General features: G+C 46.2%; 2 protein-coding genes across 18 annotated transcripts in view; one reads left to right on the top strand and one right to left on the bottom strand.

Annotated features, from left to right (window-relative positions):
• Positions 1-24,486, top strand: part of USP43 (ubiquitin specific peptidase 43) — a 191,584-nt gene that overhangs the window by 138,692 nt on the left and 28,406 nt on the right. For 2 of the 17 annotated variants that reach the window (XR_007514239.1, XR_007514235.1), the window contains exons 16-20: positions 2,825-3,071; positions 7,320-9,499; positions 13,060-14,911; positions 16,943-17,096; positions 17,604-17,723. The gene's annotated coding sequence lies outside the window, so the exon portion shown is untranslated. Of the gene's footprint in view, positions 1-2,824; positions 3,072-7,319; positions 9,500-13,055; positions 14,912-16,942; positions 17,097-17,603; positions 17,724-19,212; positions 19,232-24,486 lie in introns of those variants that run through there. The other 15 variants (XR_007514248.1, XR_007514246.1, XR_007514250.1 and 12 more) reach the window with 15 other exon arrangements.
• The window catches only part of DHRS7C (dehydrogenase/reductase 7C), a 37,402-nt gene continuing 20,192 nt past the window's right edge, over positions 7,277-24,486 (bottom strand). The window contains exons 2-7 of the mRNA XM_049860294.1: positions 22,890-23,002; positions 20,434-20,436; positions 16,888-17,098; positions 14,802-14,894; positions 8,454-8,609; positions 7,277-7,485 (exon numbers count right to left, since the gene is read on the bottom strand). Of these exons, the coding sequence (XP_049716251.1) occupies positions 7,277-7,485; positions 8,454-8,609; positions 14,802-14,894; positions 16,888-17,098; positions 20,434-20,436; positions 22,890-23,002 (785 nt within the window). The remainder of the gene's footprint in view (positions 7,486-8,453; positions 8,610-14,801; positions 14,895-16,887; positions 17,099-20,433; positions 20,437-22,889; positions 23,003-24,486) is intronic.

The following is a 24,486-nucleotide window of genomic DNA, read 5'->3' as shown; positions in this document are numbered from 1 at the left end:
TCTCATTAAACAATTAATGTACATATTGTTTTGTGACATTGCTTGCCACCCCCACGACTTTCAACACTCTCCCCTTCTCGACTTTGGGTTCCCTGTTACCAGCCTTCCTGTCTCCTCCTGCCTTTGCAAATTTTAATTTAAGGCCATTTATTTGGGTTTAGGGTCATTAATTTGTTCTCCTTTCTTTTATGAATGGTTGTCTTAGTCATCTAGTGCTGCTATAACAGAAATACCACAAGTGGATAGTGTCAAAAAAGAGAAATTTATTCTCTCACAGTCTCTCACAGTCTAGTAGGCTACAAATCCAAATTCAGGGCATCAGCTCCAGGGGAAGGCTTTCTCTGCCTGTCAGCTCTGGAGGAAGGTCCTTGTCATCAATCTTTCCCTGGACTAGGAGCTTCTTAGGCACAGGGACCCTGGGTCCAAAGGACATGCTTTGCTTGCTATGCTTCTTTCTTAGTGGAATGAGGTCCTCATCTCTCTGCTTGCTTCCCTATCCTTTTATCTCCTGTAAGATAAAAGGTGGTGGAGGCCACACCCCAGGGAACTCCCTTTACATTGGATCAGGAATGTTACATCCCACCCTAATCCTCTTTAACCAGAGGCAGAGATTATGATTTATAACACCCAGGTAAATCACAAAACAGAGGGCAAACAATACTGGGAATCATAGCCTAACCTAGTTGACACATAGCTTGGGGGGACAAAATTCAATCCATGACAGTGGTCATATCTAAACTGGACATACTTTTCTATTTGACTAAATTCTTTTCTTCATCTTTATTTTTACTCTTCACTTCTGCAAAACCTCAGATGATGTAAGTTTGGGTGTGAAATTCAATTCAACTTGATCGGAACATCATCTAAGATAAACAACCATATCGTATCTCATTGTGCAGAACGAAAGAGTGAACCAAACACCACCCAAGGATGTAGATTGATTTGTTTGATTTGGGTGAACACAAACTAGACATCCTGATTCTCTTCAAACTCACTATATCACAAACTTCAGCATCTTTTTTTCTATGATCGAGCTTCCCAGATTCCCAGTAAAACTTCCAAGCCATCTTTGACCTCCATTCCTCCGTTACCCCTCACTCCTAATCTCACCAGTTACACATTTCCGTGTCACTCCTACCTGTCTCTGCCCTTCATTCTACCTGACTCTCCCTACCCTCACCTGGATTATTGCATCAACCTCCTAACATGTCTCCCAACTCAACTGTTGCCATTCCAGTTGCTCTGACACACTTGTCCCACTGCTGTCTTTCTGTAGCTTAGCTCTGCCCTACTTGTTTGACTATTCGTTCCCTCTTCTTCCTCCCCCTCCCTTGGAGAGTCAGTCTCATCCACATGAATTGGAAGGGGCAGCCCTAGGGGTGACTGAGTCAGGGCTGTACTCTTGACTCAACTTGGGCCAATTTTTCTTTCCTGGAAACTTGGAATGGTGGTGGCAGTGCGGGGCAGAGGGAAAGGGGGACAAGCTGGGGTTTGAGAGACTGAGTCAGCTTGCTCTAGAGAATTAAGCTCTGAGATTTTGTACATTTAGGTCAGATTTGACGTCTCAGCAAGTCAAGACCTTGTGGAAACCAGAATAGAAACCCTGAGTTAGCAAAAGAAGACAGCTTGCAAAGAGGAGAGAAAAATATGGCAGATAAAGAGAATCAGACAAGAGACTATGTGCAGAGAGAGAGAGAGAGAACGGAGAAGCGCCCCAACACATTCCAGTTCACAAAAACCCTGTGTAGTAGGTTTAAGAGATTTTGGGGCTAAGCAGAGAAAAAGATAGTGCCACAAGATGACAGTGTTGTAAAACAAGCTACTTACTGAGTCAAGGTTTTGACAGTTGTTAGCACGCAGGGTGGGTAGCGGTGGGAGCTCCTTGCAGCAATGACAGTTCCCACAGGGAGCTACCAGAAGGACTGAGGAGGGTAAGGGAGCCAATCGTCCAGGAGATGGAGTGGTAAAATGTTTGAGGGGCTTAGGACAATCAGGGTGGCCCATGGTCCACACTGGTTGGGTCATGGAGTGTCTCCATCAGCCTATTGATTCACTCCTGGGAGGGACTACAAGTCAGACAAGACCCTCAGCTTCCATGAGAGGTGAGGGAGGCAGGGCTGGGGGCTGCCTGGTGAGAGCCTGCAGCATGGCGGGACCGTTCTTGGCTGGGCTGCCGACACCTTCCTTGTTGTTGGTGCTGGCATCCAGGTACTGCTGAGTCGACTTTGACTCATGGTGACCTCGTGTGTGTCAGGGTAGAACTGTGCTCTGTAGGGTTTTCAATGGCTGATTTTTCAGAAGCAGGTTGCCAGCTATTTCTTCTGAGGCATTGCTGGGTGGACTTGAACCTCCAATCTTTTGGTTAACAGCCAAGAATATTAACTATTTGCACCACCCAAGTGTGTTCAGAAGGATGTTTTGTGCCTCCTTGAAGGAATCGCCCCATTTCCTCTGGTTCTTGACATCCCTAAGGAAATCTCACAAATTTCTTCTGGGTATTGGCTGTACCAATCAAGGTCCAGGCTGGAGACAGGTACCCACTCAGATGGGATGGTGGAGAGTTTAATGAAGGGACAAGATACAAGATGAGCAGATTAGGGAAGCCAACAAGGATGATGAAGTGTCCAAGTCTAACAACAGCCAGGAGCCATTAGTAACCCTAGGCCTGAGGGGGTGACAGGAGGGAGCAGTTACTGAGTGTGGCCACAGGAGAAGCTGGCCTAGGAGGACCTGTGGCCCTTAGTGGGGGTGGCAACCAAGTCACAGCCTCCTGATGGGAGGAAACTAGAGACTAAACCTTCCAGCCTCGTTCTCTTCCTGCCAGCCAGCCTCCAATGGCTGAACCCAGCCACAGTCAAGAAGCGAGGGAGCCCGTTGCAGCAGTCCACGAAGGCCAGCCTCCAGGGCACTGAGACGGAGAGTTGCCGAAACTGCAGGGACAAGTGGAGAATACCCAGGGCACCGTGTCTGTATTTTTGCTATCGTCACACCAGCCTGTAATCTGCTCTCAACTATGTAAAGATTCTAGTGCTGTACAGAAAAATGCCCAGTTGTCAACAGTGCTTACCGGGGTACGTGACTGTGTCTTCTGTCTCTTTATGTGTTCCCATGTCTTCTACTTTTATAGATATCAGGGGAGGGGGCCAGAAGGAAAACAATGTCTACTTGTGGTGAGTAGTGAGGGCTGGTTGGGGCGGTCGCTCTGTGATCTGGGACCATCACGGACCCTAAAGCCTTGTCCCTCTGTGTCCCCCGGGGGGTTAACCACCCCCAGGCTCCCTTGGCTGCTGTATCTCACGGAACGTGATCGCCCTCAGTTTCTCGTCTGTAAAATGGGTTTGAAAATATCAGTCCTTCCAGTGAATCAAAGCTGATGGGTAGACCAAATGGGATCTTGGAAGGGAGCGCCCAGTGAAGACCGTGAAACCGAATGTAATTATGTGGGACCATTTCTGCTTGGCTTTGCAGGGGTAAAGTGGAGAGAAGACCAGTTGCCATCAGGTTGACCCCAACTTGGGGAGACCCCAGTGAGTGTCGGAATAGAACTGTGCTTCACAGGGTTTTCAATAGCTCATTTTTTGGCGGTAGATCGCCAGGCCTTTTTTCTGAGGCCCCCTCTGGGAAGACTCAAACCCCCAGCCTTTCAGTTAGCAGCCGAGCACGTTGACCCCTTTGCACCCACCCGGGGACTCCAGCGGCGAGAAGTGTAGCTATAAAATGTTTGGAGCCTCAGTGACACCTGGTGGCCATTCTTGATCTTGCATGACATGTTTTTTTTTTACCATTAAAATAATTTTCTTTTTCTTATATGTATAATTTGGAGCCTTGGTGGCGCAGTGGTTAAGAGCTCGGCTGCCAAATGGGAGGTAGGCAGTTGGAATCCACCAGCGACTCCTTGGAAACCCTATGGAGCAGTTCTGCTCTGTCCTATAGGGTCGCTATGATTTGTGGGTTTTCTTTTATTAACCCGGTGAGATAAGCCATCTTGAGAGGGTAGCAGGGCCTGGGAGGACACTGGAACAGCTGAAAGGCAATAGAGGCAACCACGGACAGGAAACTCAACTGCAGGCGCTTGGGGCACCTGCCAGTCCGCCCTCCTGGGTCTGGGTCCGTGCGCGGATCTCTGGCGCCCTCTGCCGGCTGTTAGGGGAACAGCAGAGCAGAGCCGATCCACCCCACCCGCCCTTACACGGAGGTTCCTTCTTCCTGTCCTGTTGAGGCAGGCGTCATCCTTTGGGAATTCCCGGGGAATCCTTCGCTCTTCAGAATGCGGCATTAGTGCTAGTGTGGACGCTTCTCAGCGCCCCCCCCCCCAGGGTCCCACTCTGGGGTCACCTGAGGCCCTAAAGAGTGCAGGTCGGGACCCCAGGGCTGGTGGACAACTGCTAACACTCGGCTGCTAACTGAAAGGTTAGTGGTTTGAGCCCATTCAGCCGCTCTGTGGGAGAGAAGACCTGGTGGTCGGCTTCCGTAAGATTATAGCCAAGAAACCCCATGGGGGAAGTTCTGCTCTGTCTCATGGGCAGGGGCGGATTATCTGATAAGCAAGGTAAGCAGGATTTAATCGTGTCTGCAGCTGGAAGCCAGCAGCTGCTCCTTGGAAACCCCACGGGGCAGTTCTGCTGTGTCCTACGGGGCTGCGGTGAGTTGGGATCAGCTTGACGGGAACAGGTTTGGTTTGGGTTGATTTATTCACTAATCTGTAGTGAACAATTTTAAGTACAGATTAGCAAGTAAGCACAAGTAAACCTGTGCTTACCTTGCTTGCTGGGTCATCTGCCCTGTCAATAAACTGTCAGGGACTGTAAATTCGAAAAGAGGCTTTGATTCTGTAGGAAGGTGCTGTGGGGTTGGGAGGGAGACAGATGCCAGCTGTATCTAGAAGCAGAGTCTTTGATGTGAAAAAATGTGAAATTGTTCACTACAGCTAATCTGGTAAGCAAGGTAAGCACTGTGCTTACCCTGCTTGTTGGATTATCTGCCCCTGTACATGGGATTGCTATGAGTCAAAAACTGACTCGATGGCACGTACAACAACAAACGTGTCCCTGTGCACACCGTAAAACAGATGCTGTCCAGTCGTTTTTGACTCACGACAACCCATGTGTGTCAGGGTAGAACTGCGCTCCGTAGGATTTTTTCGATGGCTGACTTGTTGGAAGGAGATCACCAGGACTTTATTCCAAGGTGCCTCTGGGTGGACTCGAACCTCCAATCTTTTATTTAGCTGCCAAGTGCGTCAGCCACGTGCACCTCCCAGGGAGATGTATTCATTTTGTAAGTAACGTACCTTCGGGGATGAAATCTGAGCCCTCTTTCGTCTGCACGTATTAGAAGAGCTAACTCAGCAGTTATGAGATTAGAGCAAAAACGTCCCCTGCCCGTTATCTGTTGCCATCGAGTCGATTCCTACTTGTAGTGACCCATACCCTACACTTTACAAAAGCCCGAAAATAATAAACTATTTTGTATAAGACAAGCTAAGCTAAGCTAAACATCCACCAAGAGCAAGGATGGCAGTTTGCAGTGAGTTTTGCTCTGAGGATGTAAGAAAGCCTGGAGTGAGGTGGACGGTTTGCGGGCAGAGATTCTCAAGCTTTGCTACACATTAGAACCAACTAAGGATTTTTCAAAGGAGCTGCGTGGTTGAATTGTGTCCTCCTATTGGGAAATAGGGTTTTCTTTGTTATGTTAATGAGGCCTACTCAAATAGGGTGGGTCTGAAACCTAATCACTTCTGCATTATAAAAAGAGCAGAATAGATGGAGACAGACGCTCATGGGCAAGATGCCACATAAAGACGAACACACATAGCAGATGCATCTACAAGCTCAGGAGCTCTGAGAACTGCTGGCTGCTAGGCTGGAGCCCTGGTGGTGCAGTGGTTAAGAGCTCGGCTGCTAACCAAAAGGTTACCAGTTCAAATCCACCAGCTGCTACTTGGAAACCTTATGGGGCAGTTCTGCTCTGTCCTATAGGGCCACTATGAGTCAGAATTGACTCAACAGCAGGTTCAGGGTTTAGACCTGAAATAGACAAAGAAGGACTTTTCCCTAGGGCCACACCCTGAGTTCAGAGATCTAGCCCCCTGAGCTGTGAGGAAATCAATGTCTGTTCTTTAAAGCGACGCACTTGTGGTATTTGTGTTATGAAAGCACCAGATGGGTGCCTGGGGCCTGCTTCACACCAGTTAAACCAGTCTCTCTGGGGAGGAGCTGGCATCAACTTAACTGCTCCCCAGGCGGTTCTGATGTGTTGCCCAGCCTGAAAATTACTGCTAGGTGTGGTGAACATTTAAATGTAAACTAATTAAGATTACATAAAATGAAAATGTAAATTAATTAAGATAAATTGAAATAAAAAATTCAGCTTCTTAGTCTCATGGGCCACATATCCAGCACTCAATAGCCACGTGTGGCCAGTGGCTGCCATATTGGACAGTGCAAATATAGAGCATTTCCATCGTTGCAAAACGTTCTACTGGGCAGCACTCTCCTAAGGTGTTGTCAAGTCTTGCCACTTTTGGATGGTGTCTTGGCAGGTCACCCTTGTATAACATGGAGGTGGCTTTCTGAGTGAGCAGGCTGATGGTCACAGTGTGAAGAGGCAGTAGGCTGTTAAAAGGGCTCTGTTTTTCTGCTCCTTTGTCACCTACAGAGTGTAGAAGCTTCTGGAAGTGTGTCCAGGAATGTTAGGGATTGAATTGTGTCCCCCAAAATATGTGTTGGAATCCTAATCCCTATACCTACTCCCTATGCCTGTGGATGTGATCCTTTGGGAAAGCGGGTTTTCTTTGTTATGTTAGTGAGGCCATGTCAGCGTAGGGTGTGTCCCAAAGCTAATCACTGCGGAGTTATAAAAAGAATAGGTTAGACACAGGCAGAGGCACACATGGGAAGACCCGTGTACCTGAGGATTGCCGGGAAGCCAGGGAACATCTGGTACTATGGACAAGGGAGGAATCGACATGGCCATGAACCTGATTTGGACTTTGAGCCTCAAGAACTGTGAGAAAATAAATTTCTGTTCTTTCAGGCCATACACACATGGCATTCTGTCAAAACAGTGCTAGGAGACTAAGACAGGGACTGATGAGTGGGAAACACCCAGAGACCTCTAGCGTCTGGGCTGGCCTCGGGGACATCTACTGGGATGTGAACATCTCCCCTCGAGCCGGTCGGGGTTGGGGGTGTAGCTTCTGTGCTGAGAGGACAGAAAACCCAACACCTGCAAGAAAGCCTTTATTCCCCTCAGGTGACCCACTGGGCTACTGCAGTTAACTCTCCTCTGGGACACTGAGCTTCTCCTTCACCCCACAGGCCACTACAGCGAAGAAGAACTCGGGGAAGAAGGTGCGGATGTACACGGCGGCCTTGGGCATCGGGTTGGCCATGAAGACTTCTTGCTTCTTCCGCCTTACGGTGCGCATCACCTCCTCGGCCACATCCACCGGGTGCACCCCGTAGGTCAGCTTCCTGAAAAAAACTGAAAGCCCCCAGGAGGGGGGGTGGGGGCTGTTACGGCCTCAGCGGGAACAAGCTGGCCAGAACCCTCTGCGTGCCCAAAGAGGGTGTGTGTGCAATGCCTAGAGTTTAGAGTATTCTAGAATAGTAATAATAACGGTGAGGTGTACTTATGGAGCGCTTACTTCATGCTGGTTGCCGTTCCAAGTCTTTACAGCAGTAACCTTCAATCCTCCCAACAACGCTACCAGTACTGGATGAGTGACTCTGACTCATGCGACCCATGTGTGTCTGAGTGAAGCTCTGGTTCATGAGGTTTTCAGTGGCTGACTTTTTGAAGTAAATCACCAGGCCTTTCTTCCGAGGTGCCTCTGGGCGGACTTGAACCACTGACTTTTCAGTTAGCAGTGAGCATGTTAACAGTTTATACCACCAAGGGACTCCCCCAACAACTCTATGAGGCAGGTGTTCCCTTTAACCCTCATTTTCTGAAGGGGAAACTGAGGCACAGAGCGATTAAGGGACTTGCCCATGTTCAAACATCTAACATGGCAGACACAATCTCTGAGGGCAAACAGCCTGATTCTAGACTCTTAACCTCTGGGTTGTGTCCTAGTGAAAAAGAACAGGAAGGTTCTTAAAGACCATCTCCTAGTTATTAACTTGGAGAACTGAGGCTCAGAAACAGGCAGTGACTTGACCAAGGTCACAGAGCTAGTGAGTGACTGAGCTCAACCAGGCCTTGGTCCACTGGCTTACAGATTAGGGTTCTGTCCACTTGGTGCCTCAGAGCTAAGGTTTGGGGCCCCTTCCCTGCCGTTAGCCGGCTGCCAATGTCCCATCACCTCCAGTCTTAAGCTCCAAGAACACCCCATTGTGCTCAACGAAACCAGACTGTCCCAGAGGTCTCTCCCTCCCACACCCTCCACGTTCCTGGCGCCTCTGTCCCTCTGCAGCCCCTGTGCCTCCAGCTGCCCTCTGGAATCTCACATTTCCAAATGGAGGCTTCCCAGTTTCCCTGCCCCGGATACGCGTGGTACGACCGAATGAAGGTTGGGCTCACGGTGCTGACAACAACGTCGTATTCCTCCACTTCGGCCCGGAGGCAGTCAAAGAAGCCTAGCACAGCGTGTTTGGAGGCAGCATCTAGAAGAGAAAGCAGCCAGAAGTGGGTACGGTAGGGACCCCAGCCCTGCTTCCCAGGGGGAACCTTGGAACAAGAGGGGCGACATGCCATGTTCCTAGAAGGTCAGAGCTGGAAGGGGCCTCTGATGTTCCCTCACCCCGCCCCTCCCTTCACAGATGAGGAAACAGCCTTCTTCAGGGTATGATGGAAAAAGCTTACCCACCTACCAGCTGTGTGACCTTGGGCAAGTCCCTTTACTTCTCTGAGGCTCAGTTTTCTTATCTTCGAAATGGAGATAATGTCTCCCTTGCCATGTTGTGAAGACCAAATGAGCAAATGTGTATTAAATGGCTGGCACAAGCCGCCATTCCCTTTCCTTGCTGGGAAGGTGGACACCTGAGTGACTTGTCCAAGGTTCCTGGGCCAGGTGGTGGCTGCAGTGGGCCTGGAGCAAGGACTGACTGCAAACAGGCAGAAGATATCTTTCTGGGGGTGACGGTAATATTCTAAAACCGGGTTGTGGCGATTGTTGTATGACTTTTGCTTCCTGCCCCCCTTTGCTTCAGAGAACCTGTCCATGTAATCCACTCATCAAATTCAATTCAAATCGTAGAGGCCATGGGTCAGGTAAACAATAGTTCCAGAAATTGGAGAAAGACTGGACACTCCTTAAATCTTAGGAAAGTTGGAGCCGTCTCTGGAATATAGTGAACCCCAACTTCACATTTTGCAGGTCTTTATTGGAGGCTGAATGAGGCAGCGGTTGGACATACCGTGGACTTTACTGACACAAAGGGAGTCCCTGGGTGGTACAGAAGGTTAACACACTCGGCTGCTACCTGAAGGTTGGAGGTTCGAGTCCACCTAATGGTGCCTCAGAAGAAAGGCCTGGGTGATCTACTTCTGAAAAGTGAGTCACTGAAAACCTAGTGGGGCACAGTTCTACTCTGGCACACGTTGAATTGCCATGAGTTGAAGTCAACTTGAACAGCAATCGGTTATTTCCATGATTGGATTTCAGCAGGATTGCAAATTAAAAATGCCTGTGGGCACAATGGGGCCCTGGTGGTGCAGTGGTTAAGCATTAGGTCCTAACCTAAAGGTTGGCAGTTTGAATCCACCAGCTGCTCCTTGGAAACCCTATGGGGCAGTTCTACTCTGTCCTGAGGGTCACTAGGGGTCAGAATTGACTCGATGGCAACGGGTTTGGGTTTTTTTTTTTTTTTGTCTGTGGTGCACAGTGTGAGAAGGAGAGGAGAGGAGCAGCCCAGTGGGGCCGTGGTGACCAGGAAGCATGGGCCCTGTCCAAAGGCAGCATCACCACTTGGCTCCAGCTGATGGTAGCCTCTTGGGAAACTTGGGGCTGTCCCAGGGTGGCATCCCTTTAGCTGTGGCATTTATGTGGGAAATTCTGTGCTCCTTATTTCCTTTCCACAAGGCATCAGATCTTCTGATTGTTTAAGCGAAGCTGGAAATCCTGGTATTTGTTAAAATGTCCCGTATTTAAATATTGACAACTAGTTCAAAAGAAAAAAGGACCTCTGGTGGCACAGTGGTTAAAGCGCTCGGCTGCTAACCAGAAGGTCAGCAGTTTGAACCCAGCAGCTGCTCCTCGGAAGAAAGATGTAGCAATTTGCTTCCGTAAAGATGACCAAAACCCATTGCCGTTGAGTCGATTCTGACTCGTGGCGACCCTATAGGACAGAGTAGCACTGCCCTGTAGCATTTCCTAGGGTATAGTCTTTGCGGAAGCAGACTGCCACATCCTTCTCCTGCAAAGCGGCCAAGTACTTAACTACTGCACCACCAGGGCTCCGTCCGTAAAGATCGCAGCCTTGGAAACCTTATGGAGCAGTTCTACCCTTTCCTGTAGGGTCACTATGAGTCGGAATCACTTGAGAGCAATGGATTTTAATTAAAAATACCATCATGCTGGCCAAACCAAACCGAGCTGGACACCAGCCTCAGGTTGCCCCCCGACCCCCGGGTTTATACAATGACTACGTACATCATCTGCACTTATGTGGCTCACTGTCCCATGAACGTAATATACTGAATCAAGGGAGGCAGAGGAAATATTATCCTTGCCTCACGAATAAGTTCGAATGAGGAGCTCAGAGAGGTTACGTGAACGGTGCCAGGTTGCACAGCAAGACGTAGCGGAGCCTGGACTAGAATCCAGGCCTCCTGGCTCTTCATGTGGTTCATGGTGAATGCAATTTTGTCTGCATGAAAAGGGTTAGCATAGCCACCAGGGAAATGCAAATCAAAACCACACTGAGATACCACTTCACACCCTCTAGAATGGCTATAACCAAAAAGGTGGACAAAAACAAGTGTTGACGAGTATGTGGAGAAATGGGAACACTGCTGGTGGGAATGTAAATGGTGCAGCCACTTTGGGAAGCAGTCTGGCAGTTCCTCAAACTCTTAAACATAGAGTCGTCATATGATCCAGCAATTTCACTCCTAGGTATATATCCGAGAGAAATGAAAACACGCCCACACAAAAACCTATGTTAATAGTGGCATTATTCATAATAGTCAAAAAATGGAAACAACCTCAATATCCATCAAGGGATGAAGGGGTAAATACATTGTGGTACATACATGCAATGGAGTATCATTCAGCCATAAGGAGGAAGGAAGTAGTAGCGCATGCTACAATGTGTATCAACCCTGAAAGCATGACGCTGAGTGAAACAAGTCAGCCACAAAAGGCCAAGTATTATATGACTCTCTTTATGTGACGTGTCCAGAATAGGCAAACTCATAGAGATAGAAAGTAGATTAGTGGTTGCCTAGGGCTGGGGTGGAAACCCTGGTGGTACAGTGGATAAGTGCTACGGTTGCTAACCAAAAGGTCGGCAGTTCAAGTCCACCAGGACCTCCTTGGAAATCCTGTGGGGCAGTTCTACTCTGTCCTATAGGGTCACCATGAGTCAGAATCCACTCGATGGCAACAGTTTTGGTTTTTGGCTTAGGGCTGGGGTGTGGGGAGATTGGAGAATGACAACTAAGTGTGAGTTTCCTTTTGGGGTAGTGAAAATATTCTGAAGCTGATTGTGGTAACGGATGCACAGCTCTGTGAATATACTAAAGGCCACGGAATTGAATGCTCTTAGTGGGTGAATTGTATGGTATGTGAACTATATCTCAATAAAGCTATTACCAAAAAAATGAACAGTTACCAGCTTGTTTTTCACGCATCCACCAATTTCCTGATTCCTTCATTCAACACACGTGTTTAGGGCACCTGCTCTGGGCGAGGAGCTGGGGAGGAAGAGGTGAGTCAGAGGTAGCTCTGCTCTCATAGAGCCCAGGTGAAGCAGACACACCGATGGGTGATTTCCATGTGGTGGGGCTAGTGCAGTGAGAAGGGTGTGTGCCCGTGACAGCAAGGAAACAGCACAACGTCGGTGCCCAGCTCCAGCCATTGTGGGTTGCCAAGGCGTCCAATCTCCCCACCTGGGTCAATGCTAAGCGAAGGTCCTACCTGTGCAGAGGACCCTGGCCACACTCATGCCCTCCCCAGGAGTTCCAGTGCCTGTCAGAAGCCAGACCCAAAGGAAGAAGAAAGAGAACTTAGGGCTAGCCCAGGCTGGGATCTCTTCAGTTCTGACATTTACATGGGGAACTCTGCACCACTTAATTCCTTAGTTGCAGAGATGCCAAACCTTGGCAGGCGCAGGTAGAGACAGCCTGGTTAGAATTCTTAGTCCTCATTTCTGTTGTGTTTCAGAGATGCTCCAAGGGAACCACATGCCCCATATTGGCTGGTGAGCAAAGTGTCCACTGGGATGCCCGTACCTCAGTGTATCCTATCACCTCCGCCTGTGACCCCAGCACCGGGTTTTAAGCATCCAATTGCTACCTGTTGAATGAATGAAGGCAAGGAAAGTGAAAAGTTATCCAGTTCCTGAAAAATAACATGTATGTGGAGTTTAAAAATAGAAGGAATATCAGGACTTCATTTTTTTTCAGGGCTGAGTAATAGTCCATTGTGTGGATACTGTATACCACATTATGTTTATCCATTCTTCTGTTGAGAGACATTTAGATTGTTTCCACCTTTTGGCTATTGTGAATAGTGCTGCAATGAACATTTGTGCCTGTGAATTGTATATGTAAAAAAATGTTGAAAAGGCAAATGTTTCGATATATATTTTTTCATCACAATTGAAAAAGAAATAGAAGGAATAGTGGTGAGATTCAGAAGTGGCCTGTGGAAGAAAAGGGAAATGAGGAACGTGGAGAGACTGCCTAGTGTGCACCAAACTCCATTTTTCCCCTCCTCCTGGCGCCACAGGTAGATGGCGCTTCCCAGTGTCTCCTGAAGTTAGGTGTGGTCATGTGACTGAGTTCCTGAGGACAATATGTGAGCAGAAGTGATGTGTGCTACTTCCTGTTCTGGGGCTTTAGGCATTGGACATGCCTCTTTGACACTCTCTTGCTCTTTTGCCCAGCCAGAACCCGGATGGAGCAGGGACTCAGCTTTGACTGTGTGGAAGATGATGTCAAAGCAAAGACTTGGCATGATCCTGGGTCCCTGAATGACTGAGAGCGGTGGTGCCTGCTGACCTGGACCATCACACTGACGCTGCATGGAAAAAAAATACTCTTCTTCATTCTTACGTCATAGTCTTATAGCACCATGACTTAGGCTTAAGCTAACTAATGCCAAGGGAAGAGGAAAATCAAACACTATTGGGGGACCTGCCCTTTTTTCTTTCCTTCCTTTTTTCATCCTACCCCTTGATCTATCAAACAATTACTGAGCTCCTATTTTGCACACAGTGTTGTTGTTAGCTGCTACCAACTTGGCTCCAACTGATGTCGACCTCATGTACAACAGAACAAAACATTGCTCAATCCTGCACCATCATCATGATTGTTGGCATGCTCTAGTCCCTTGTCACGGACACTGTACATTTTGAGTGCCTTCCCACCTTAAGGGCTCATCTTCCAGCACTATATCAAATGATATTTGTCATGATCCACAGGCTTTTCACTCATCGTTGGAAGTAGATCGTCAGGTCTTGCTGTCAGTCTGGAAGCTCTGGTGACATCGGTCCACCATGGGTGGGTGACCTTGCCGGTATTTGAAATACCAGTGGGATAGCTTCCAGCATCACAGCAACAAGTGAGCCACCATGAAGCCTTTGCCGAGACTTCCACCCGCTCCATCAGGGTTCCCCCACTCCAGCAGCCCACCAAGCCAGGGCTTCTAACTGCATGGAAGGAAAATAGGACTACACTGCGGCCCTAGCCATAGTTTGAATTTGGTGCCAGAATCCCACACAAGATTTTGGTGCACGCGCAGGACCTGAAGAGCTGTGTCCTCAACATCACCTGAACATCACCGACATGATTCAACATCTGGACCTCCAAATGTGGACATGGGAGGGCTAAGGGTGAAGAGCTTGGTGCACTAAACCCAACTCCAGATGCCATGGTGAATAAAAAGCTTCCCAACCCCCTCACATAGCGAGCACGTGGCCTTATGGTTGCTAGACCCCGCATTGCTCCTTGTCTGCGCAGACAAATTTCCACTTTCTGTTTCCCTTGCAACTGGTGGTGTGGCATCTGTCTTTATTCTGATCGGCTAATAGATCAGTTACAACCACAGGGTGACAAGCTGATAGGTGGTATTGCAGGCAGTAAAGAAGTACATGCTCTGCACCCTCCCAGGATGTACATCATGGGAGGTGAGAGTGTCTCCAAAATTTTTCCAAATGGAACCCAAGAACATACATCTAGAAGTCCCTCTCTTCCTTGGGCTTTTTAAAGGACTCTCTCCCTTGGAACTGCCCCTTTCCTAGAATTCTGACCCTTTCTTTTTTTCCTTCTTCCTCTCTTTGTGCACCCATCTTTCCTTTCCCAATTGTAGTCCTTTGAAGGTATCTTTGTGGAAGAAGGGACATTTGAGCTGGGTTCCATTCACCCACATCAGGAATGTGACCTTCTCCTGAATTGATCATGTTCAGCTGGCACATGTGAGAATGTCAACTTTGAGAGGGACCTTATCTTCTCTGTCTCATTGGCTCCCATAGTGCCCTGCATTCCCTAGGTGCTGGGAAAAGTGGGACTGAGGAATGAAAGGAAAAAACAGCAGACCCCTCTGCTCTGCAGACCCCTCCCTCCCTTGTAACCAGAGGCCTAGTTCTGGACATCACATCTCTGAAGAAGGCCTTTTTGTCTTAGTGACTTACAGGCAGTACGGAACGGAATTCCAAACTTCCCTTGGACGTTATTCACTAACACGATCTGGCCAGTTCTCCGGGAGATCATGTTGGGAAGCAGGGCTGGAAAACACAGGACAGTGAGTCACTGTTAAAAATTTGAGACCGACCTGGGCAGTAGCAGGCAATCCCCTTTTCCCTACTCCCACCCCACACCTGACATCACAAATGGTTCTTCTACCTTCCGGGTAATTAGAGTGCAGCAAGACCAAGTTGGGAAGGACTCTGGCATCATTTTGTCCAGTGTTTCCAAAGAGTGGGCCACGTTCAGCTGGTGAATTGCTGGGCAATTTTAAAATGACCCACCAATGAGCCATTAATTAGCACTCTTTTCAGTAGTGAGAAAGGAATTTCTCTTTGAATTCTCCGGTTATGTCAAGAAAAAAGTCTCATTTTGATGCTAATATGTCTTTGACAGCTCTCTTGCTTGTGCTGTCTTTTAACAAAGAGAGGAAAGAGCTCAGCTCTAAGCTTTCTCAAGCTCTCTTGGGGGAGAATTTACCAGCATTGGTTAGAAGGTAGAAGGGATGATGGTGAGATTTGCTTTCAGGGTGCCTTGTATGTATTGAGAGTGAAAGATCTTGTTTGTGTTTTTAAATTTATGGTGGTATACGTTTTCTTCTAAAGTAAGTTTCATTTAAAGGGAGGAAATTTAAGGAAGGATATTCAGCAAATAATAGTACAGGTGGGGATGTGGCAAAAAAGGAAAAGACGAGACACAGAAGGCTCAGTTTTTGGAATGGTTGATTAAACCCACTCCAGATTGGAGATGAACAACTGAGGCCCAGAACTGGTGGCTAGACTCAGGTGCCTCAGCATGTTAGAGGCCCAGACAGAGAGAGAAACCGGCCCTGGTCTTTTCCACTCCACTTTTGGCATCCCTCAATTTAATGCCAGTGAGTAGCCCCTTCAGGGGTTGATGGAAAGGCACACCTGTGCTGGCCTGCTTGGTCACAGGGACTGAGCTAGGGGAACCCTTATCTTTGGAACATCATTTTAGGGACTCTTGGAAGTCATCTCTTTGCTCCAAATGCTTCTTTCCCTTCACCTGTCCTAAAACTCAGAATCCCGTTATTAGAGGTTCCCAGTATGGGACTATTCTCAGCTGAAGAGGGGATGACTCTCAGACTGTGCCTTCTCAGTCCCTGCCAGGGCCTTCCACTCCCTAAATGCAAGATTTTTTTTCCCCCATGTGTACATCCTCCCTTTTGAGGTTCTTTTTTTAATTTTTCTTTAAAAAACTTGTATTTTGTTTAAGTATATATGTAAAACAAAACATTTGCCACTGTAATACTTTTTAAGTGTGAAATTCTGTGACATCACATTCACCATGTTGTGTGACTATCAGTACTATCCCTTTCCTAATGAAGTTCTGTTCTGATAAATCTGTATTTTTTTTTTGGGAGAAGTGCTTCCATTCTTGGTTCTATTCCATAGTCATCTCCTGTCCCAGTCTCCCAGATTTCACATCACCATTTGAACTTGACTGTGAGAAATCTCCACCTGGATGCCTCATAAACCCATTGCCGTGGAGTCAATTCCGACTCATAGCGACCCTATAGGACACAGTAGAACTGCTCCATAGAGTTTTCAAGGAGCGCCTGGTGGATTCCAACCGCTGACCTTTTGGTTAGCAGCTGTAGGGCTTAACCACTACACCACCAGGGTTTCCAGATGCCTCATAAGAACCATCATTTTGTGCTTTCAGGGGCGACATCCTCCTGACTTCCCTGTTTCTGTAAAGAGGGTGATAATATACAGGGTCTCTTGGATAGGAGTAAGAAGAAAAGGGTAAAGGACAGGGCTTGGGTGAGGAGCGTGAGTTGCAAAGAGAGGGAGGTTGGAATATACCAGTAAGATACTTTCAAAGTCCCCTTTCCTTCATCAAAATTCACAGTCAGAACATTGAAAGCTTTCACCAAATAAGTAGGAATTTTTTCAGGAGGAAGAGTACCTAAGGAGTCCACCCAGAAGTAGATAACCATCTGGCTATGTAACAGAGCCCTCCCTAGCAGCCGCTGGTCCAGAAACCCACAGAAAGTCAAACTCACGAGACCTTTGGTCAGCGTAATGGGCCCAAAGTAATTGGCATCCATGATCTTTTTGTCGAGCTCCAGAGAAATCTTATGGGCAGGCGCCTTCACCTTCACACTGGCGTTGTTGATGAGGATGTCCACACAGCCATAGCAGTCTAGGACCTCTTTGGCCACATCCTGGACACAGCTGATGTCTGAGAAGTCCAAGAGGACCAGCTTTGGGGTAAAGGTCTGGTGAAACCAATGAGAGAATCAACACACTTGTGGTAATACCTTCTTGGCTTAGACCTTGGGGTCTCTCAATTTAATAGCCACCCCTTCTGAAACTGAGAACTCATGGAACAACTCCAAAAAAGTGAACAGGAGGCAGCAGAAATGCCTCTGGGGTGGGGGGGGGGGGAGGGGGGAGGGAGAGATTCAAGGATAACCCATTCTTGGGGACCAGGACAACTATAACAACAAAAATTCCTAATGTGAATATGCAGTAATAATTCTGAACCTTCGACAAGGTTGCCTGAACTGATAAATCCAAATGGATATCACTCTTCACAGCTGTCCCCTTTGGAGGCTGTGTACTTATCCAGTGGTGACCTTGTGACTTACAACCTTTCTGAGCTTCTTTTTGGAAATGGCCTTCCAAACTGGCTTACAAGCCACAAGAAAATCCATCACAATGTCAAAGAGAGAAATTGATAGTAGATATCTTGCTTTGATTTTGGTGTTTTCTTACCCACAGAACCAAATAATCACTTTGAAGAAACCCCTGACCAAAATGAATCCATCAGCAGCTTTTCTCTTACCCGAAGTTGCAGATCTTTTCTTTCCTGCTGGAAGACTGGCCTTGGTGGTGTTGTGGGTAAGTACTACGGCTGCTAACTGTAAGGTCAGCAGTTCAGATCTACCAGGCGCTCCTTGGAAACTCTATGGGGCAGCTCTAGTCTGTTCTGTAGGGTCACTATGAGTTGGAATCGACTTGATGGCAAGGAGTTTGGAGGATGGGCTTACTAAATTTGAATTTCAAAAGATATGGCTGGGTGGAGAGGCAGAGACCATCTTGAGAATTTATATCCTTTGATCTCAGTAAGAGGGGGAGGGGAGAGTTCAATCAATTATGTTAAGGTTAGCGAATGATTGATGATCTTCCATATTTCTCCCTCCTTTCTCTTTGTAAGCCCATTGTACCTAGCTTCTTCGGCCATTTCCCTTTTCTGGAATCAAAATGGTCTCCCTACATGTATGTAGAATAACTGCTTAGAACAAACTTTTTATTCAAACTTTGGTGAGTTTAGATTATTTTTAACAACAGTAATTCGTAGCCACATTTTGTTTTTGACCAAAGTCATATAGTTGGCCAAATATTTTTAGTGCATCTTACTACACACCAGGCTCTGTGTTCAGCCCTAGACATTCAGTTCACTCTAATGGTCTAGAGGGGGAGATGCTGTGATAATTGATTATACATGTGATAAATACAACCCCAGTGCTTGACAGACAGCCTAGAAAAGAGGGTTCCCAGGTCAAATTTGTTTGGGAAACGCAGAGTTCTATATGTTCTCCTTGGATATACACAATGTACATTACTGTATCAAAGGTGCAGAAAAGTCTTGCAGTAGTTTCCCACGCAACTGACCGCAGAAATGCGTTTTTACCCAGTATCTAATAACATCCCAAGAAACACATTTTGGAGAATGCTGTGTTGTTCTATTTGATCTCTCTCTTCAAATACCAGACTTAGCTCTGAATTACTTTTGGTTGTTTCCAAAAGTCAAATTCAACCTCGAAGGCAAAGATTTTTTTTTTTTTTTTTCCTTAAATCCTGATGAGGGCTCTGAAGGCAATTCCCCAAACAAAGCTCCAGAAATGCTGTGAAAACTGAAACCACGTTGAAATAAGTGTTCACCTCCTGGGTGACTTTTTGGAAAGGGACATCATTTCTCTGATTTCTTTGCAAGAGAGGTCATCTGAGGTATTATTATTATTTTTAAAATCAGCCATGAGTGTTTCTAATAACCCATACTTACGGCATTCCTTAGGAGTCTTGAGTGACATAAAAAGTTAAGCGCTCAGCTATTAACCAAAAGGCTGATGGTTCGAATCCACCCAGGGGCATCTTGGAAGAAAGACCTGCCAATCTACTTCTCAAAAATCAGCCATTGAAAACTCCATGGAGCACAGTTCTACTCTGACACACACGGGGTCGCCATGAGTTGAAATCCACTGGGCAGCACCTGTTTTACTAGTTTTATGATATTTCTTCCATCACTTGTCTGTCAGTTTGTTGTAATGTGGTGGCTTGTGTGTTGCTGAGATGCTGGCAGCTATGTGACTGGTATTTTAAATACCAGCAGGGTCACCCATGGTGGACGAGTTTCACTGGAGTTTCCAGACTAAGAGAAAAGACCTGGTGATCTATTTCTAAAAAGAAAAACTGGCCAGTGGGAACCTTATGAATAGCAGCAGACATTGTCTAATACAGTGCCAGAAGATCAGGCCCCCAGGTTGGAAGGCACTCAGAATCGACTTGGGAAGAGCTGCCTCCTCAAAGTAGAGTCAACTTTAATGACATGGATGGAGTAAAGCTTTTGAGACCTCCATTGCTGCGGTGGCATGACTCAAAATAAGAAGAAATAGCTGCAAACATCCAGTAACAATCAGAGAATGGAAAGTACAAAATATGAATCTAAGAAAATTGGAAGCTGTCAAAAATGAAATGGAATGCTTGAAGACAGATACTCTAGGCATTAGTGAGCTGAAATGGACTGGTATTGGCCATTTTGAATCAGACAATCATATGGTCTACTATGCTGGGAATGAAAAATTGAGGAGGAATGGCGTCACGTACATTGTCAAAAAGAACATTTCAAGATATATCCTGAAGTACGATGCCATCAGTGATAGGACAGTATCCATAGGCCTAAGAGGAAGACCAGTTTATGCACCAAATGCTAATGTCAAAGATGAAGAAATTGAAGATTTTTACCAATGTCTGCAGTCTGAAATTGATTAAAGATATATTGATAATTACTGGTGACTGGAATGCCAAAGTTGGCAACAAAGATCAGTAGTTGGAAAATATGGCTTTGGGGATAGAAACGATGCTGCAGAACATATGATAGAATTTTGCAAGACCAATGACTTATTCTTGGCAAAAACCTTTTTCAACAACGTAAATGGAGGCGATACACATAACCTCACCAGATGAATACACAGGAATCAAACTGAATACTTCTGGGGAAAAAGATAATGGAAAAGCTAAATATTATCAGTCAGATCAAGGCCAGGGGCCAACTGTGGGGCAGACCTTCAATTGCTCATGTGCAAGTTCAAGCTGAAGCTGAAGAAAATTAAAACAAGTCCACAAGAGCCAAGGTATAATTTTGAGTATATTCCACCTGAATTTAGAGCCCATCTCAAGAATAGACTTCATGCATTAAACACTAATGACTGAAGACCAGATGAGTTGTGGGATGACATCAAAGATGTCATACACGAAGAAAGCAAGAGGTCATTAAAAAGACAGGAAAGAAAGAAAAGACCAAAAGTGATGTCAGAAGAGACTCTGAAACTTGCTCTTGAAAGTAAAGTAGCTTAAGAGAATGGAAGAAATGAAGAAAAAAGAGCTGAACAGAAGATTTCAAAGGGTGGCTCAAGAAGACAAAGTAAAGTATTATAATGAAAGGTGCAAAGACCTGGAGTTGGAAAATCAAAAGGGAAGAACACGTTCGGCATTTCTTAAGCTTAAGGAACTGAAGAAAAAATTCAAGCCTGGAGTTGCAATATTGAAGAAGTCTATGGGCAAAATATTGAACAACACAGAAAACATCAAGAGAAGATAGAAGGAATATACAGAGTCACTGTACCAAAAAGAATTGGTCGATGTTCAACCATTTCAGGAGGTAGTGTATGATCAAGAACTGCTGATACTGAAGGAAGAAGTCCAAGCTGCCAACTGAAAAAAAAAAAAACTGAAGGCACTGGTAAAAAACAAGGCTCCAGGAATAAATGGAATACCAACTGAGATGTTTCAACAAATGGAGGCAATGCTGGAAGCACTCACTTGTCTACGCCAAGAAATTTGGAAGAGATCCATATTTGTGCCCATTCCAAAGAAAGGTGATCCAACAGAATGCAGAAATTATCAAGCAATATCATTAATACCACACACAAGTAAAATTTTGCTGAAGATCATTAAAAAATGGTTGTAGCAGTACATTGACAGGGAACTTCTCGAAATTCAAGCTGGATTCAGAAGAGGACATGGAAATGAGGTACATCATTGTTGATATCGGATGGATCTTGGCTGAAAGCAGAGAATACCAGAAAGATGTTTACTTCTGTTTTATGCACCATGCAAAGGCATTGGACTGTGTGGATCATAACAAATTATGGATAACATTGCAAAGAATAGAAATTCCAGAACATTTCATTGTACTCATGCAGAACATATACATAGACCACGAGGCAGCCGTTCCAACAGAACAAGGATATACTGCATCATTTAAAATCAGGAAAGGTATGTGTCAAGGTGGTTTCCTTTCACCATACTTACTTGATCTGTATGCTGAGCAACTAATCCAAGAAGCTGGACAATATGAAGAAGAATGGGACATCGGGATTGGAGGAAGACTCTAACAACCTGTGATATGCAGATGACACAACCTCACCTGGTGAAAGTGAAAAGGACTTGAAGCAGTTACTGATGAAGATCAAAGACTACAGCCTTCACACAAAATGATACTCGTGAAGAGTGTGCTTCTTAGTTCAAGTAGATACATGAGACTAAATGGGCAGCTTCTGTCCAGAGGCAAGATGAGAAGGCAGAAAGGGATAGGAGCTGATTGAACGGACATGGGAAACCTGGGGCAGAATGGAGGAATGTGAGGTCACCTTATGGGGATAGCAACTAGGGTCACAAAGCAGTGTGTGTACGAATTTTTGTATGAGAAATTAACTTGAGCTAAAGCAGAATAAAACAAGAAAAAGGAAGGAAGGGAGGAAGGGAGGAAGGAAGGAAGGAAAAGAGTGCAGCTTCCAGTATGGATTACACCTCAGCATAAAGAAAACAAAAATCCTCTCAACTGGACCAATAAGCAACATCATAATAAGTGGAGAAAACAATGAAGTTGTCAAGGATTTCATTTTACTTGGATACACCACCAACGCCCATAGAAGCAGTGGTCAGGAAAGCAAATGACGTACTGCATTAGGCAAATTTGCTGCAAGAGATTTCTTTAAAGTGTTAAATAAAGATGTCGCTTTGAGGACTAACCTGAGCCTGATGCCAGCCATGGTGTTTTTAATTGCCTCATATGTGTGGGAAAGATGGACAATGAATAAGGAAAATGGAAGAAGAATTGATGCCCTTGAGTTATGGTGTTGGCAGAGAATATGGAATATTCCGTGGACTGCCACAAGAACTGACAAATCTGTCTTGGAAGAAGTACAGCCAGAATGCTCCATAAAAGCGAGGATGGCGAAACTTCCTTTCATGTACTTTGGACGTGTTATCTGGAGGGACCAGTCTCTGGAGAAGGACATCATGCTTGGTAAAGTAGAGGGTTAGTGAAAAAGAAGAAGACCCTCAGTGGGATGAATTGACTGCAACAATGGGTTGCAACAATGGGCTCAAACATACCAACAATTGTGAGGATGCCGCAGGACTGGGTGGTGTTTCGTTCTGCTGTACATAGGGTCGCTATGAGTATGAATTGACTTGACGGCACCTAAGAAGAATAACAACGTGATATTCTTTATCTCCTACATCCTCTTTGAGTCTGACTCAAATAGAATGGTGGGGGTGTCATGGACACAGAACAAATTTTTGGCATGGTGAGTGCTCAAAATTAATAGACCTCTTGCGATTGGCAGACATGCCTGTGTCAAGAGCAGTGGGACCATTACCTCACACTTCCCCAAGCACTCATCCAATTTCACCTCACTGAAAGAATACATTTGGCAAAATGCTGCCCCTCAACAATCAATGAAAGCTAAGCGTGCTCAAACCACTGCTAGAAGGCCTTACCTTGCTGGGGTCAGCCACGCTGATCAAGGCATCATAAAGGCTCTCCAGCCTCTCCCAGTTCTTTGCACACAGCACCAGCCTTGCCCCTGCGGTGTGGAACACACGTGCACACTCTGTGGAGAAGAAGGAAAGAGAGTGGGGCAGTATGGGGATGGAACCACTGATGGCAGGACCCCTTTCTTACAAATTCAAGAATCTTAGTGGTCATTTCATTCAACCCCCTCCCAGGGCTGGACGTTTTTCTAGTTTCAGCTTAGTTGCTCCCTGTGATAGGGAGTTCACCACTGGGTGAAACAGCCCCTTCTGTGGCTGGAATATTCTGATTATGAGAACATTCTCTTCATACCAGACAAAAAGATGACCCTTGTCCACCTAGTCCTCCAGGACCACAATTCCAAGTTTACCTAAATCTAAAGACATTGGAAACACCACTATGTCTTTTCAGACCAAATGTCACCAATTCCTTCCATATTGCTTATGTGTCTAATTTGACTTTGAACTAATTCCTGACTCACCCAACACAGGACTTTCTAAACTGAGCAATGCCTGGTAGACAGAGCATTCTTGTATACTAAAAATTGTTGACAGTTGCCATTGAGTTGGTTCCAACTCCTGGCGACCCCATGCACAACAGAACAAAATATTGCTTGGTCTTTTGCCATCTTCATGGTCATTAGTTTGATCAAGTCCATATGTGGCCACTGTGTATTTTGAGGACCTTCCAATGTAGGGGCTCATCTTCCGGCACCATATCAGATGATATTCTCTTGTGATCCATAGGGTTTTCAACACATAAGCCATCACAGTAAGACAACCTGACAGATGGGTAGTAATAACATTAATAATAATGATACTTAAAAACAACGAAAGCTAACATATTTTGAGGGTCCAGGAACAGTTGAAAGATCTTTACTTATATTAGCACTTTTAATTCTCACAATAACCTTATGAGGGAGTAGCTCGGGTCAGGTTCCCTAGAAGCAGAGCCTGGGACAAGGATTCAGGAGAGTGGGATTGACTGAGCCAATGCTCTTCTGACAGTGGGAGAGGGAAGCAGGACAGGGCAGGGGAAGGTGCCAGTCTAGTCTAGTTGCTGTTCCATGCTGTAGTCTAACATAATCAATCAATCAGTTGAAAAGGAAATCCCTTAGAATGTGGTCTGCCCCCAGACTGTAAATAGATGTTTTGACAGAACTCTTTGTCTGTCTTTACTCTGCACTCTTCCTGTCACCTGGCCTGTGCACCTTGGGACCCAAGCCAGTAGGGGTCTCCAGCCTGTCATCTGACCTACAGATTTTGCACTCGACAGCCCCCCACAATCGTGTCAGCCAGTTCCTTGAAGTAAATCTCTCTCTCTGATACTCTTTCTGCTTCTCTAGAGACACCTAAGACAAGGGCTTAGGAGCATAAGCCAAACTGTAGAGCTGTCCCACCTTGAGGCAAGTTGTTGTTGTGTGCCGTCAAGTTGATCCAGACTCGGGGAACTTATAGAGCACATCACCAGGTCTTTCCTCCCACAAAGCGGCTGGTGGGCTCCAACTGCCCACCTTTTGGTTAGCAGCCTAGTGCTTAACCATTGTACCGCCGGGGCTCCCTT

Source organism: Elephas maximus, chromosome 19 (genome assembly GCF_024166365.1).
Source record: "Elephas maximus indicus isolate mEleMax1 chromosome 19, mEleMax1 primary haplotype, whole genome shotgun sequence".
Classification (NCBI taxonomy): Eukaryota; Metazoa; Chordata; class Mammalia; order Proboscidea; family Elephantidae; genus Elephas; species Elephas maximus.
This window is presented reverse-complemented; position numbering and strand designations above follow the sequence as displayed.